This window comes from Melitaea cinxia, chromosome 23, assembly GCF_905220565.1.
Source record: "Melitaea cinxia chromosome 23, ilMelCinx1.1, whole genome shotgun sequence".
Classification (NCBI taxonomy): domain Eukaryota; kingdom Metazoa; phylum Arthropoda; class Insecta; order Lepidoptera; family Nymphalidae; genus Melitaea; species Melitaea cinxia.
In genome coordinates this window covers 1,141,609-1,156,664 of record NC_059416.1, presented here as the reverse complement: position 1 = coordinate 1,156,664, position 15,056 = coordinate 1,141,609, and the positions used below count along the sequence as shown (strand labels likewise).

Genomic DNA, 15,056 nt, shown 5'->3' with positions numbered 1-15,056 from the left:
AACGGTCACAGCCATGGAGCCCAGTAGTGGGATATTACAAGCGTAACAAGAAGTTGAAAGTTCCATAAAAATGGGGTTAAACGATTGATTCCATACAAAAATCACAATTTTTTACGAGTCGCGGTATTGCAGTATCAACGATCGATCACAGTTCAGCCTGTAACATCCTACTGCTGGGCATAGGCTCTCCGTGTCGCACCGACGGCTTAACGTGCTCTCCGAGGCACGGTGGGGAGACCCACAAGGACAGACAAAAAGATCGGAAAGAAATATTTGTACATATACAAAGCCAAGCAGAGTCGAACCTAGAAACCGTCTATATTTAAGCCGCCTACACTAACCACTACACCAGAGTGATTGTTATCAACGACGATATGTAGTTAAAATAGTTAATTGTCAACTTTATTGTTTATTTTATCAATATTTTTTCTATTCATAAAAGTTGTCTGTAAGAAATCACTATTAGTGACTACGTGAATTCACTATTAGCCTATATACTTTTTTAAAGTTAGAATATTGTTATTTTCCGTGTATAAATAAAGCAAATGTATATATAAGTAAAAGTATTATATGTTTGTGGATTTATTTATTTACAAATAAAATAAATAGTTTTACTTCATTCGTTTCAATTTATTCAGCTCCCCTTGTTGTATAGAAGCGTCTTTGTATATCTGTTTGACCTTATCCTTCCTTATATTGTCACTGAAATGATAAATTTATATTATTATGAGATTCAAAGAGAAAATAGTATTAAGGAGTGGTTACACATATAAAGAATGATGGGATTATATATAATATTATTAAACAGTATGTATATGTGTAATCAGTTCTTATTTTATATTTTAATATTTAATTACATATTTGTAAAACATAATTTTTACAAAAAATTGCAGTAATTTAAATCTGCATAGCTTCTTAATAACACAAGCCCCCCCCCCTCCCCCGGGGGGGGGGGGGTGCAACCCCTGCTACAACAGGCATGCAGTTTGCCTACTTGGCACAAAATTATCCACTTATCTTGAAAAAATGTATTATCATACACGACAAAATCACTGAAAGCCACAAGACAGCTCAACTTATATCTATTTATTTTAGATGCAACTGTTATTAAACCTTAAAAACAAGACTGCTTTAGACCACACAAGTGAAGTTAAACTTCTGCACAATAGGCCTGCACTGTGTCTTAGATATATGAAAAGTAACTGGCTATGAGAGAAAGAAAATGTGTGCTCGCACCTCTCTCTCTCTCGCTCTGTCGCCTCACCCGACCTCACTTTTCGTAACGCTCTCGTCACGCATTCACCAGCTTACTCCCCAAGTCAAGCGTGCGTAAAGAAGTTTTACTTCAATAATGAAATAAATATAAACATCACTAACCTCTGTATCTTCTGCTTTATCTTCACGGACGCGATGTACGCCTTATCTCTTCTTATCTCCCTCAGAGCTCCCTTCATCTCCTTCTTGTATTTACTCTTAAGTTTAGCCTTTTCTGCGTTCTCCTTCGAAAGTTTTGCACTCTTGCTACCGGTGAAGCTGTAACAAATACATAAAAAAATAATTATTTTCATTATATACGCGGTTGCTTGTTCAAGATGTAGACAACGTAATGTGTATTAGGTACTAATTGATATTGAAATATTTTTTTAACAAATATTTATAAAATACACACACGGTTGTCTCTTCCTGATGTAAGCAACTTAAGCTTGTTATATGTAACAGCGCAATTTAATATGTCAAGGGGCGTGGCTAAGCTAAGTGACATCGATGAGTCATTATTCTCCTCTAGCGATATGTGTAGCATAATTATTTTATAATACTAATAACGTTGCAGTGAGCCATTCAGTCAGACATTCTAATTTATATGATTTAAACATTTTTTAATATCATATCAAAAATCGACCGTTCAAGCGGGGATCGAACCTGCATCTCCGACTGACCGTGTCGGTGCTCTAGCTTTTTGATGTGATATTAAAAAATGTTTAGAATTCCCTAATGTGTGGGTAACACAAAAATCAAATCGTACAAATTATATGATTTAATTGGTTAAGGGCCTGACTAAGCTGAGTGGGAGGGATAAAGGGAGGATAAGGTACTGACAGCTATATATATTTTTTAACGCAAATACAATTTAATTAATATTTTAATAAACGTAATAAATACTCACACTTCTTGTACATCAGGCTCGTACAGCCTCAAGGCCTTGGGCCTTACTTTTTCTCTCGACATTTGAGTGTACGTTTTGACTTCTAACGTCTCTTTCATGTACTGCAATACTTCCTCAATTTTCTTTACTACCTTTTGCGGATACAAATCTAAATCTACTCTACCTAATAACTTGATATGCGTTTCGAAAACCGCTTCTAATACTTCTAATTCGTTATAATTATCGAAAAATTCCTTTAACATCATTGTAGCTGATAGTAAACATCGAATTTTGAAGCTATCATTGATTTCTGTGGCTACAAGATCTTTAGCCGCCATTTTATGTTCGACGGCCATTTTGGAACAATCGTTTTCCAAATACAATATCTTTTCTGTGTTATGTAAACGGAATGGCGGGACAACTAGTACTGGATTTAGAACGGAAGTATTCGCACACAGATAAAACATACCTCTTAGGAAATTTAATGCAGCGGGAACATATCTTTTTGATAGTACAGTATATTCTAAAATAAGAGCTACAATGAAAAATCCTCTAGAAACTGAATACGCGTCTCTAAATCTACCTAAAGTTAATATTTCCGACATGAAAACCAAAGATGGCGTCGCGACCGGATGTCTAAAATCTGAAGTTGGATATAACACAGATACTAATTTGAAAAATATAAGTGTGTTCAAATCTGGAACTTTTTTTGGTTTACGTTTGAATAAATCGTATTTTTCTTTTAATAGTTCGACTAAAAACTTTTTGGTTGAGACTTTATTTAAGTGAATGAGGTCGTAAAAGTATGGAACTATTTTATCGAAAATTAAGAATGATTTTATGATTTCTCCTTCGTCTGTTATATTTGAGAATATATCGTGTACGTATTGTAAGAGGTGAGCGAATAGTCTACTTAATAATTCCTTATTATTTTCTGATAGGCTTGGGTCGTAACTTTTTATTAACTGCTGTAACGCGACTGATTGCTGTGATGGCGTCTTTCCAGCTAATAATTTCTGGAAAAAATATATAGTTTGTATAATTTTCATAATTGTATAACGTCTGTGTATGAAAAATGTTAATGGAGTGGATGTTAAGCGTGTGACCTGAGCATCATCCAGTATACGTGACTACTGCGTCATCACATCGTCAAAACAACTTTATAAGAATATATTAGAAGATAAATTTGTAGAAAAATTTGACTTCATATACAAATAATGTAAATTACTGAATCTTTTAGAAGCATCATAAACATAATTGTAAAAGTATTCTTTACCTTTAAATTATCACCTTCGTCAGATTTAAAATCAAAGAAAGAACCGATTGTTTCGCTACAATCCTCAATTTCTGAATCAGATTTATCCGATTCCTTTAAATCACTCAAATTATTGATGTTCGGATAATCATCATTGTCTTCAGAACCTGATTCTTCACTCTCTTCACTTGATTCAGCATCTTGTGAATCTTGATCAATAGAATTACTAGAATTGTTTAATTTATTTTCAGAACTATCTAATATTTTGGAATCTGTTTTAGTTTGCTTTTCTTGTTTGTGAGAATCAGCATCAACTTCTTTAGAATCATGTTTTCTTTTTAACCCTTTACTATTTATATCTACAATTTTGCTATTTAAATCTGATTTATCTTTTTCAACATCAGACGCATCTTCACCTGAAAATGAATCAATATCATTCACTTTTAATTTTTTTCTTTTTGCTTTATCTTGTTTATTTGGTTTACTTTTCTCATCATCACCATCATCAGAACTATCTTCACCAGAGTCTGAATCTTTATCATTTTCTTTTATATTTGGTATATCTTTTTTATTTAGTTCTTCCTTTTCATCTGAATCATCATCAGAAGTATTATTAACTTGATTTTCTCCATCTTCTACTTCATTCTCACTTTCTCCTTCTTCACCACTCTCTTCTTCACTTTCTTCTTCAGATGTATCTGATATACCATCATCGAATTTCTTTTTCGCATTTGGTACTACAATAAATGAAATTACATTAGTAAACGTTTATATATTGTTAATACCAGTGTAGCAAATAACTTTTGAGAACATTCAATTTTTTTAACTATACTTGAACCCGTATTGTGTATATTTTTATATCTGCTTTCCACTACTGTGTTATTGCTACGATTCTTGCAATAAACAGTACCATATAGATAAAATACATATTGAATATGTTGGTAATACAAATATTGTTTTACGAATTGAAATTACCTTTTTATAGATATATTTTTAATTAATAGTAAATAATTGACTATAGATAATCTATAATTAGTACTACCTGAGTAATCCTTCAGCACGTGTTCAGGTACAAGCGGCTTGCCTTCATTGTCGTACGCCAACATGAAGTCTTGTTCGTTATCCAATACGAAATTATCATCTAAATCATCTGCAGATCTGTAACAAAGAAAAATTTGTATAAAAATTTTGTTAGTATGATTTATTATATAATCAGTACATACTTGAGATATTGTCTTTGTATTTTGTTGGCCCAGCGGTCACAGAACTGATTGTTGCGCTAGCGGTCGCGGGCTCATATTGATGTTTTTAGTGGTTTGGGCGTTTATGCTTGTGTATTGTGTATTTCCGGACTCCTAATATAGAAGAAAATCCTACTGGGGGCCGTTGAGTGTGAAGCGTTTATTTATTTATTTATTACTTTCATATAAACGGGATGACTAACTCGTTACTACGTTTAGTGACGTAAGTATTTCATATTGTTCATATTAGGCGTAATTTCAACCACCATTGTTCAAAATAAGTTCTTTTTTATAGAGATCTTGAGAAACTTTGCTTACAAAAAGTTTGTTTACATTTTGGTCATGTCGAGAGAATGAGTGAAGAACGATTGGCGAAAAAAGTGTATAAGGCAAGTGTGGATGGAAGGGTTGAAAAGGGTAGACCTAGGCGGACGTTCCGAGACCAAATAAGAGACGTCTTGAAAAAAGGCCAGGTCAAGAGTACCCTAAACCGAAGAGCAGCATGTATGAAGGAAATAATGAAAGTGGACGAAGCGAAAGACGTATGTAAGGATCGTAGCAAGTGGAAAGAAGTGGTCTCTGTCTACCGCTACGGGAAAGAGGCGTGATGTGTATGTATATGTTCTGTTATTTGAATTTTTAACATACTACGTATTGTTTCGTTTTTTATATTATGCTGTCGACCTTACACGCTTAAAATATGAACTATATTTAAAAATAAATTAGTGTACGGGTACATTTAGCAATGTAATTGTTATGCAAACCAATAACCTCCTTTAATTTAGGTAATTTTTTACGAAATTGTTATTTGCCTGATGCGGATGACATCTGTTCTTTTGCCTATATATAGGTACTCAAAATATTCTTAATAAACTTAGTGTTAGATCGACTTTCATTGGGTTTGGTCACCATCATGACCTTCCCTCACATGTCATCTCTCACTCAACCATAGACTGTACCATACATAGAGAGATAGTGACTTTCAAAATTGGACTTTAGCTGTTCAAGGTAAGACAAAAATAAAAATGAACAATTGCTTTACATCGGATAATTCTTTTGTTCGCTCTTATTACGACAAGCTTTGTATAAAAGAAAAAAAAAAGAAAAAAAAAGATAAATTCACAAATAATATGGTCAGCTTAGTTTATTTATATTAATAGTAATAATTATAATAATACATACCTATGTTTAGCGGGTTGCCTATTTTTAGGAGCAACCTCTTCTTCAGACAACATTCTAAGTTCTCTCTGTCTCTCTAATTCTTCTATTTTTTTCCTCTCTTCTTCTTCTTGCTTCTCTTGACTCTTTAGACCATCTGATGGCTAAAACACGGTACAATTTTAGGTCACCACTCGGATTTATTCCTGTGTCCTAACTTACTACTACTACCTTGACGTCGGGTCTGGACAACCACACAATACACAAGTACCTTACAGTAAAGTTACATATTTAGTCTGGATTTCAACCTCTCTTATAAAGTATTATTTTAATAAATAACAGTTTTATAATGATAATAATTAATTTAAATTATAAGTTTAAACATTATTAAGGGTCTGTTGTCAAAGACTATACTTCTATAATAATATACAAAAGAGTATATTATATGCGTGTGTGTGTCAAATACCTGGTACACAAAGTATTGTTTTTTTTATCATTATTGATTTAATTTAATGTATTTTTATATAAACAATATGTGTATATATAAACTTCAAGTATGCGAAATTTCATACTCCTGCGTCCGCGCAATTTCCGTAAAAAGGGGTACAAAGTTTTTGCTTTTTACGTATTATATGTATATATTATGTATGTACACCTCCATGCTGTCTAATTCTTTTGTCATGTCCTTTTCATGGTAGAGGTTGTCTGGAAGAGATCGCTCTTTTAGCGATAAGACTGCCTTATTTACATGTGAATATTTTCTTTTACGGTGTAAATTTTTTTCTCTGATAGTGTACAATAAAGAGTATTTGTATTGTATTGCTTCATGTATTAATATATAGATACTAGCTGACCCGGCGAACTTCGTATCGCCTAACAGTCGATTCTTTAATTTTATTAATTTTTTTTTTTTTTTAGAATTTTTCTCTCAGTAAGAACCATCCTCGTACTTCAAGGAATATTTAAAAAAAAGAATTAGCGAAATCGGTCCAACCGTTCTCGAGTTTTGCGCTTAGCAACACATTCAGCGACTCATTTTTATATTATAGAAGATACCAACAAAGAATTATAAAACTAGAAATATCACTCACCGTTCCTCGCTTCTCGAACCTCAACTCTCTCATCATTTTGTCATAGTCCTGGCCCTTTTCCGCCTTACTCAGAAGTTTGTCGATTAACGATTCTTCTGGAACACTCTGTTTCTTAAACACAACTGGTTGCAAATCTTTCCATTCAGTGTCTAACTTCTCCGTTAAATCTAGCGTTTGTTCTTTTTCCTTCTGTTTTTCCACTTTCCGTTTCTTTGATTCCGCTATTAGTTGTTCGATTAAATCTTTGTGTGATTTGGCGCCATCTTTTGCTTCAGTTTTTGATATTAAACCACCACCAAAATGGCCTTCAGATACGAAGTCGTCTGGAAAATGATTGAAATATTGATGAATTATGATTTCCACTAAAATGTCATAATATCATGTACCTTTTGAAATAACCATATAAATAGCAAATATGACCGTCCATCCCTCCTATCACAAGTTAGTTTTAATGTGCCCAGGCTGTCAGCGCGGGTTTGTAATTTTGAGCCTTTCAATGTTAATAGTAAAAAAAGAAACTACAGCTTCCTCACAATAGAGCAAAGAGTTGAGTTTAAGAAGGAGAGAGCCTATCAAAATTATGAAATCGATATATTTTACGAGTCTGGGTACTTGAAACAATAAAATATTGACTTGTTTTGCTATTGTACTCGACTCTTTCTGTAGTTAGTATGAAACAAAATATATATATTTGGAGGTGTGGGAATAATCACATCGGGGTCACCAGTTAAGGTGCGAGCGTGAACGAACATGGTGATGAGTTCCTTGTCCGTCATTGCAAAGGGAGAATCCTCCGACCAGAAGGGGGATGTATCTGGTGGGCTAACGCCCCCAACGGATATTGTCGGGTTCTTGTATATATACTCAATCACTCTGATAACTTTGATATCGCGATGTGAGATACGTCAGTTTTCTCTAGTTTGTATGTCGCGAGATAGATGTCGCTACATATATTATTATTATTTAAATTTTGGTATTTTTTATTCTGCACTTTTCTTTTTTTTATTTGCAGATATTTCAGCGTCACAAGTTTCAAAATAAAAGTCACGCTACGTCCCATAGAATAAAAAATCCTCATAATGACTATGAAAGTTTAAAAACTTAAATATATCATAATCATATTACTTACCACCCAAACCTCCAAATCTACCGTCGTCTTCATCATCCGACTTTGGATCATCAAACTTTTCTACCTGCTCCAATGTTTGCCCTCTATAAACAAAAATATGTTTTATCTTGCAATTTAATGTACATTTTTGAATATTAGCTTAAGATAAATGTGCTTAAAATTATTTAAGAAGCCAACACATTGAAGACAGGAAGGGGTCAATCTCTACTTATTATAAAATAATGGTAAGGCTTTAGATTAAGAACCGTCGAATTATCTAAGCTCAAAAGTTGACCGTTTATGGGAATAATTTTGTTACACAAAAAAAAATAACCCTAACCTTCTACCCTCAAAATGACAGTTCTTAATCTAAAGCCTAGCCACTAAGAGTAGAGTATGTTATAACTATTCACTTAAAAATACTATCATATAAACGAAAGGCAATCTTAACAATTTTTTTTAATTATAATTATAATACTTATGTTTTGAAAGTTCAACTGAACGCCAGTCTATATTAATATTTCATTTTCTATTGGCCAAGAGTGTTACTAACCCTACCCTGACTCTCCCCAGGAGTTTAGGTTACCTTACCCACTACAGGAACACAACACCACTTGAAAGCATTATTATTTAGCTGTGACCTTCAATAAATTTATATGTTATGCACTTTACATATATAAAAAGAATATTCAAATTAATTTCCAATACCTGTGTGTCAACATATCATCATCAGCAAGATTATAAATGCTAGTTTTGCTGCGTTGCAAGGCCTTAGCTCGTTCAGCGGCAAACCTGGCCGTCATACGATCTTCAATTGATATCTGGTTATTCTTCTCTCCGATACGACGGTCAATGAAAGTGTTTGTTTTGTTTAGTAATTTCATTTCTGTACCTAGGGTTTCCTTTCTCTGTAACAAAACATGAACAGTTATAATATGTTGAACTGGTACTTCATACATCCAGATCTCCAGCTCTTCTCTACATACAAAATTTCGTTGTAAACAGTTTAAACATTTGATGCAATATTGATAGGTTTAAGATTGTCACACAAGTGTACAACCTCTTTGTTCTATGATAACATGATCTTAACTATGGGATAGTTGTTTTTAAGATAAATTTTACATATATATATATGTATATATATATGCAGGTTCAATTCCCGCTCAGGTTTTGTATTATAGTACTAGTGAATAAATATAAAATATTTGCAATGTAAATAAATGAGGAAAAATAAAGAACACTATTATTACCTTTTGTATAGCTTTCGCACGAGACACTCCGGGTAACCCTCTGTCATGTTTAGATTTCTTTCCTAAAACTTTAATTTTCTCCCTATTTATATGAACTTCGAATGGATTTAATTTCTTCTTATTCGCTTCGGCTTTTTTCTTCTGGTGAACTTTGTCTGCTAATTTTGCATTCCTCTTATTCTTTACTTTAGCCATTTTCTTTTAAAGTATATTAATTTATTACAAAAATATAACTTTTAGTCTCTATGTCTAATCTTCTAGGTTAAACGTTCGTCAACAAATAAAATACACATGGCTTTGACAATGACAATTGACAAGATTAAATTTTAAAGTTGCGTTCATTTATCAGGGAATATATAATACAATACGCCATTTTTTTTTAATTATCAGCTGGCTCTATCTAGAGTTCGATATTAATTTTAGACTATTACAAGCTCTCGAAAGAAAAGGAAAGTTCAGTATTCTCGATTTTGATACAAGTTATTATTCAGCTATTGAACTTTATAATGATAAAAAATTAATCAAAAAAATAAGTTTCTTTTTAAAAATTTAAGGAAAATAAATCAGTTTCTTAACCCTTTTTAAAGAACAAATGGACAGGTCTTTCTTTTATATTATTAAATGTGTATAATTATTACTATTGACTTAAAAAGACTTTCATATATATGAAAGGCAATCTTAACAATATTTTTTTAATTATACTTATAATATGTATGTTTTGAAAGTTCAACTGAACGCAGTCTACGTAAATTTTTCATTTTCTATAGGCCAATTGAAAACCAGCCGAGTATACCCGAATCCCCGTTCGGCTATTTTCGTTAGGACGCCGTGTAGCATCTAGCGCGTAGGTATATTATTGTGTGGCTGTGTTTCCTTGTGTCGCTGGCGGAATCTACTTGTTCTAAGAAAAATGGCAGATGTTAGTAAAGAAGATCTTGAAAAGGAAATCGCGAGTAAGTGAAAAACTGCTGTTATAATATTTTTTACATTTTATGCCGTTAAATTTAATTTTTAAGCTGCAAATATACATGAAATTGGTATCAAGCATTACAACCCGGGGGTCACGTAATGGCTTCCTATAATTGTTCAAGAGAACTTCGAGTTTTTGTATCTTTCAATTGAAATATCTCTGATAGTAGGGCATTCTTATAAAAATGTTTCAAGTGAAAGTTGTTTGGTCTCATTATGCGGATCTCTTGGTATATAGGCCATCATTTTATACCGCCTATTTAAGCCTGCTCACTGGTGGTTTATTTTTATGCAACGCGTAACTTTCAACATCTATACTCCACGTATGAAACGCTAAAATGACTGAGTTTTATTCATTTTGTTATATCACATACGATGCGCATCTATTATTAGAACAATTTTTATTCGAAGCATTTTGCTTAATACGCTTCGTGTGGATATTTTATTGCAATTTACTGAATGTTTTATCCAATTATCAAAGCCGCCATGTTGCGCGGCCAGCGGCCTCGTTCAGAAATACTATCAACACAAATACAAATATACGATCACAAGGCGAATATGAACTCAATTCGTCTTACTTGATTGAGTTTAGATTTTTTTTTTTACATATTAACAGTTTTGTATTATAGAATATAGTAATTATTGACCTTTTCATTTTCTCTTTGTTGATCGATAACGTAATTGGCGGGAAATGCATTATGTCGAACAAAATATTCGTCATAATCTTGATTTCTATTAAGAATTCAGTAGTTTTATTTTACTTTCAACCCTCCAAATCGAATCGTAGCCTATAAAAACGAATTAGCCATAAAATTCTTCGACTCGATTGCAATGAAGCTGATTACAATACAAAAACAAGTTTCTTCCGTGCACTGTTTATGAACCTTTTTTTTTTTTTTTTTAAATACTAACCTTATTTTTGTTGTAGTAGATATATTGTGTATGTATTATTTTCAATACAAGGTTGCCTGGAAGAGATCGCTTTTTAGCAATAAGGCCGCCCTTTGTACCTAATGAATATATTGTTAATATTTTATAATTCTTTGCTATGTATCATTTCATTTTCCTCTTTCTAAAGGTTATCTGGAAGAGATTGCTACTAAACGATAAGACCGCCTTTGTGCATTACTAACGCTCTATGTGTAAATAACTGTTTTATGTAAATCTTTTCTGAGTGGTGTGCAATAAAGTATATTCTATCTATCTGTTTTTTACATATTTTTAAAACTACATTTTACAAAATATGAATAGTAGTGAAATTTAAATGGGACTACAAGCTTTGGTCTAAAACAAGAATAATCGAAATCTACACAGTACACCCAGTGAAGTCCATTCAGCAAAAAGTTATGAGCTACAGTAAAATTGAGAACCTCCTCCTTTTTTTTAAATCGGTAAAAATTGTACAAGTAGATAAACAAAAAATTGGTTAAGTAAATACGCGTATTAGTAGAGATAACTCAAAAAGTACTTGTCAGATCTCAAATAAATTTAAATGGGACTTTTGATTTAAAAAAAAACACATCGAAATCAGTCCACCCAGTCAAAAGTTCTGAGGTGACATACACAAAAATAAAAAATACAGTTGAGTTGATACTCTTACATTTTTTGAGGTCAGTTATAAATGCACTCATAGTTATTTAATGCAAATGCTCATCTCAAATTCAAAAATTTATGGTACAAAGTATAAAATAATTAAATTGGTAAATACGAAATTATTAAACAAAATTTAGTTTGATTTTAACAAGTAACCGTTAATTTTATGAATAATGATGTATTGACATAAAATCACATTTACAAATGATAATTTTCTCTACATTTATTTGACTATAAAAAAAATATACTAAGTATACATAAATAAACACTGAAGTGTCTGCAAAACGTAAATTTTTATCAATATATTCCATGCTTTACTCAGATATTGCTAAAATAGTTACTAAAATAACTCTCGGGTCTCAACATTTTGCTATCTTTCGAAAAAAATCTTGTAAAACGAATTACTTTGCCTACAGAGATTCTCAAAAATGCGAACCTCGCCAAGACCTCAACAAAAAAGGTTGTACAGAAGCTCGAGAAGATATTTGATACTGACTTAACCGAGAAAAAGAAGATCATTGACCAGCTGGTGATGGATTATGTGAACGAAAGTTCTGATGATGAAAAAGATGGAGACGAGGATGGAGAGGTAAATATAATTTTTTTTTGTGTGGCAAACGAGCGTACAGCCCACTTGACGGTAAGCGGTTAGATTCGCAATTGTGATTGGTGGTAATGGCTCGATGGTAAAAAAGAATAACTAATCAAAAACTTTTAACACTGTCAGATACTGTCATCCATCAAATAGCGCTATCCACAATTTGTGAAACTGGCTATTTATTTATTTTTTTTAGTAAAAAGCGGTTATTTTAATATTACAAACAGACACTCCAATTTTATTTGTATAGATTTGAATCCTACACATTCTAATATATGGGCCTCTGCAAAATTGAGCTTGACACTTCTTCTCTACTGTAAACTTTAATATATTTAGTGTCTCAAATTTTGTTTTCTATTCTAATTTTTCTATTTTCTTCTATTTGTCACACAGGAAGAAGAAAAGAAGCCAGCTAAGCGATCAGCCCCTGCTACAAAGGCTGCTTCAAAGAAATCTAGGAAAGAAAGCTCTGAAGAAGATGATGAGGATGGATCCAATGACAGTGAATCTGAGGTTTGTAAAAATATATACATACATAACTTTTATTTTATTGTTCTGCTTGTGTAAGCTGCTGTGTGTAAGATCTGTCGCTAAGCTGGGACATTAAGTAATGGTCCAGGATACCGTACCCCTCAAACCGTTCTAGAAAGTAATTAATGCGTTCATTGTACAACACTACTTTTATTGTACTGCTGTGTGTTACGACAGTAAAGAATATAGCCACCCACTCTTCCCGTGGGTGTCGTAAGAGGCGACTAAGAGATAACACAGTTCCACTACAACCTTGGAACTTAAAAAGTCGATCGATGGCGGGATAACTATCCAACGGCTTTAAAATACACAGGCCGAAAACGGGCAACAGCTTCTTCGGTACGACAAAGCCCCGCGGTCACCTACCTGCCTGCTCAGCGTGCTGACTGTGGGCAACACACATGAGTTCACGCCATTTTTGGCGCGAACTTGTGGAGGTCTATGTCCAGCAGTGGACTGTGATAGGCTGAAGTGATGGTGATGTCTCTTATTTTATATATTTTATCTGTCAGAAAATAAGAAAGTCCTCTAATCTTACTCAACAGTAAGTTGGTTTGTGTCTGTTATGGCATGCTCAGTATACCTATTTCACATCCTACTTTACTTACTTCAAATAGTATTTTTATTTTAACTGCCCTGCTAGCAAGGGTGCAGCCCCACCTTGACGGTAAGAGATTACCTATAGTAGCCTATTGCTAGCTTGTTGCCGACCCTACCCCCAATCCCTGCTCTTTTATTTATATTTCCCTTTTTTACTTATATTAATATTAAAGGAATAATATTTGTTTAAGGAGGAGAAGAAAAAGCCAGCACCAAAGAAAGGCAAGAAAAAGAAGGGATCTGAAGATTCCGACAGCGACTGGGGCAAGAAGAAGGAAAAAGCTCCTAAAGCTAAAAAGGTACTTTATAATTTATATTTTTATAATATAACAAAGAAAATTTGACCATTGCTTCTAACTGATTTTGTATATAAATTAGAAGTTGTATGTAGTATACGTTGTTTCGTTTATCGCCTCTTACTTGCATATACACTATTTATGCAGGTAAACTAATGAAATGTGACACATGCTCTATATTTAAATACTAGCGAACCCAGCAGATGTTGTCTTGCTCGGAAAACAGCTCTCAAATTTAATTATTTTGGGTTATTTAAAATTTTCATGTGTAGACTAAGTTGAATAGTATTTAATTTCTATTTCAGTCGGGAGGTAGCCGTAAAGGCGGTGGCTATACAAGGGCATACAAACTTTCCCCAGCCTTAGCAGAACTAATGGGGCAAGAAGAAATGCCCCGACATGAAGTGGTCAAACGTGTCTGGACCATCATCAAAGAAAAAAATCTCTACGATCCCAATAACAAGCAATTTGCTATTTGTGACGATGCTCTGTACAAAGTTATTGGTACGAAAAGATTCCGTACGTTTGGTATGATGAAGTACCTCAAAACGCATTTTCTCGATGAGTAATCTAGTTAATTAGGTAACATATATATTATAGACATGTGATTATATATATATATATATATATATATATATATATATATATACATTTTTTTTTTTATATCATGTGCACTATTTTTCAGTAAACTGTCGGTGAAGTCAATGATAAATTAAGTATGTCATATCTGTGTAACGTCAGAATTTTAGTTGAGTTTATCTCTGATAGTTATTGTAATATAAATTTATTGTGATAGTTGATGAGAGAAATTGGCAGCTTGACACCATTTAGGGTATATAGTGAAATAGAAATCAATTTGACTAAAAATATACTTTAACCAATTGCCAAAATGACCATAAAAGGGTTGTATAAAGATAAATATTATAATCATAAAAGGATTACAAACAACTGACCATTATATTTATAAAAAAAACCATTTGATGTCAATAAAACATACATTTCAAATGATCTACAAATGAATTTGCCAGTAAATACGCATAATTAGCGATACGCAGCCTTTAACATCCCATTGCTGGGCATAGGCCTTTTTCTTCATGCAGGAGAAGGGTTGTAGTTTTCTAAAGATCTGAGATTAAAGTACATAAAAAAATGGTCGAACCACTTTTTTTTAAAAGTCAGTAAAAAATATCCAAACAACGTGTAAAACAATTGTGTTATATTGA

General features: G+C 32.8%; 2 protein-coding genes across 2 annotated transcripts; one reads left to right on the top strand and one right to left on the bottom strand.

Moving 5' to 3' along the window:
• Window positions 1-571: 571 nt before the first annotated feature.
• LOC123665303 (nucleolar protein 14 homolog) lies at window positions 572-9,545 on the bottom strand. Its single transcript, XM_045599624.1, has 10 exons — window positions 9,247-9,545; window positions 8,705-8,904; window positions 8,018-8,100; window positions 6,889-7,211; window positions 5,822-5,961; window positions 4,441-4,556; window positions 3,420-4,135; window positions 2,165-3,159; window positions 1,378-1,533; window positions 572-702 (listed from the first exon to the last, which is right to left on the bottom strand). The coding sequence occupies exons 1-10, from the start codon at window positions 9,439-9,441 to the stop codon at window positions 612-614; spliced, it is 3,015 nt and encodes a 1,004-aa protein (XP_045455580.1). The 5' UTR covers window positions 9,442-9,545; the 3' UTR covers window positions 572-611.
• A 517-nt stretch (window positions 9,546-10,062) lies between these two features.
• Window positions 10,063-14,441, top strand: LOC123665154 (upstream activation factor subunit spp27). The gene is made up of 5 exons (XM_045599498.1): window positions 10,063-10,199; window positions 12,225-12,397; window positions 12,800-12,919; window positions 13,729-13,836; window positions 14,139-14,441. The coding sequence occupies exons 1-5, from the start codon at window positions 10,157-10,159 to the stop codon at window positions 14,400-14,402; spliced, it is 708 nt and encodes a 235-aa protein (XP_045455454.1). The 5' UTR covers window positions 10,063-10,156; the 3' UTR covers window positions 14,403-14,441.
• The last annotated feature ends 615 nt before the right edge of the window (window positions 14,442-15,056 follow it).

Excerpts from the sequence above, each read along its gene's own strand:
- LOC123665303 (XM_045599624.1), bottom strand. The coding sequence starts at position 9,441 with ATGGCTAAAGTAAAGAATAAGAGGAATGCAAAATTAGCAGACAAAGTT. Across the intron at positions 7,212-8,017 it reads TAGATTTGGAGGTTTGGGTG|ACGACTTCGTATCTGAAGGC; the intron begins GTAAGTAATATG and ends ATCATTTTCCAG. Across the intron at positions 5,962-6,888 it reads GGTTCGAGAAGCGAGGAACG|CCATCAGATGGTCTAAAGAG; the intron begins GTGAGTGATATT and ends ACCGTGTTTTAG.
- LOC123665154 (XM_045599498.1), top strand. The coding sequence starts at position 10,157 with ATGGCAGATGTTAGTAAAGAAGATCTTGAAAAGGAAATCGCGA. Across the intron at positions 10,200-12,224 it reads TCTTGAAAAGGAAATCGCGA|AGATTCTCAAAAATGCGAAC; the intron begins GTAAGTGAAAAA and ends CTTTGCCTACAG. Across the intron at positions 13,837-14,138 it reads AAGCTCCTAAAGCTAAAAAG|TCGGGAGGTAGCCGTAAAGG; the intron begins GTACTTTATAAT and ends TTTCTATTTCAG.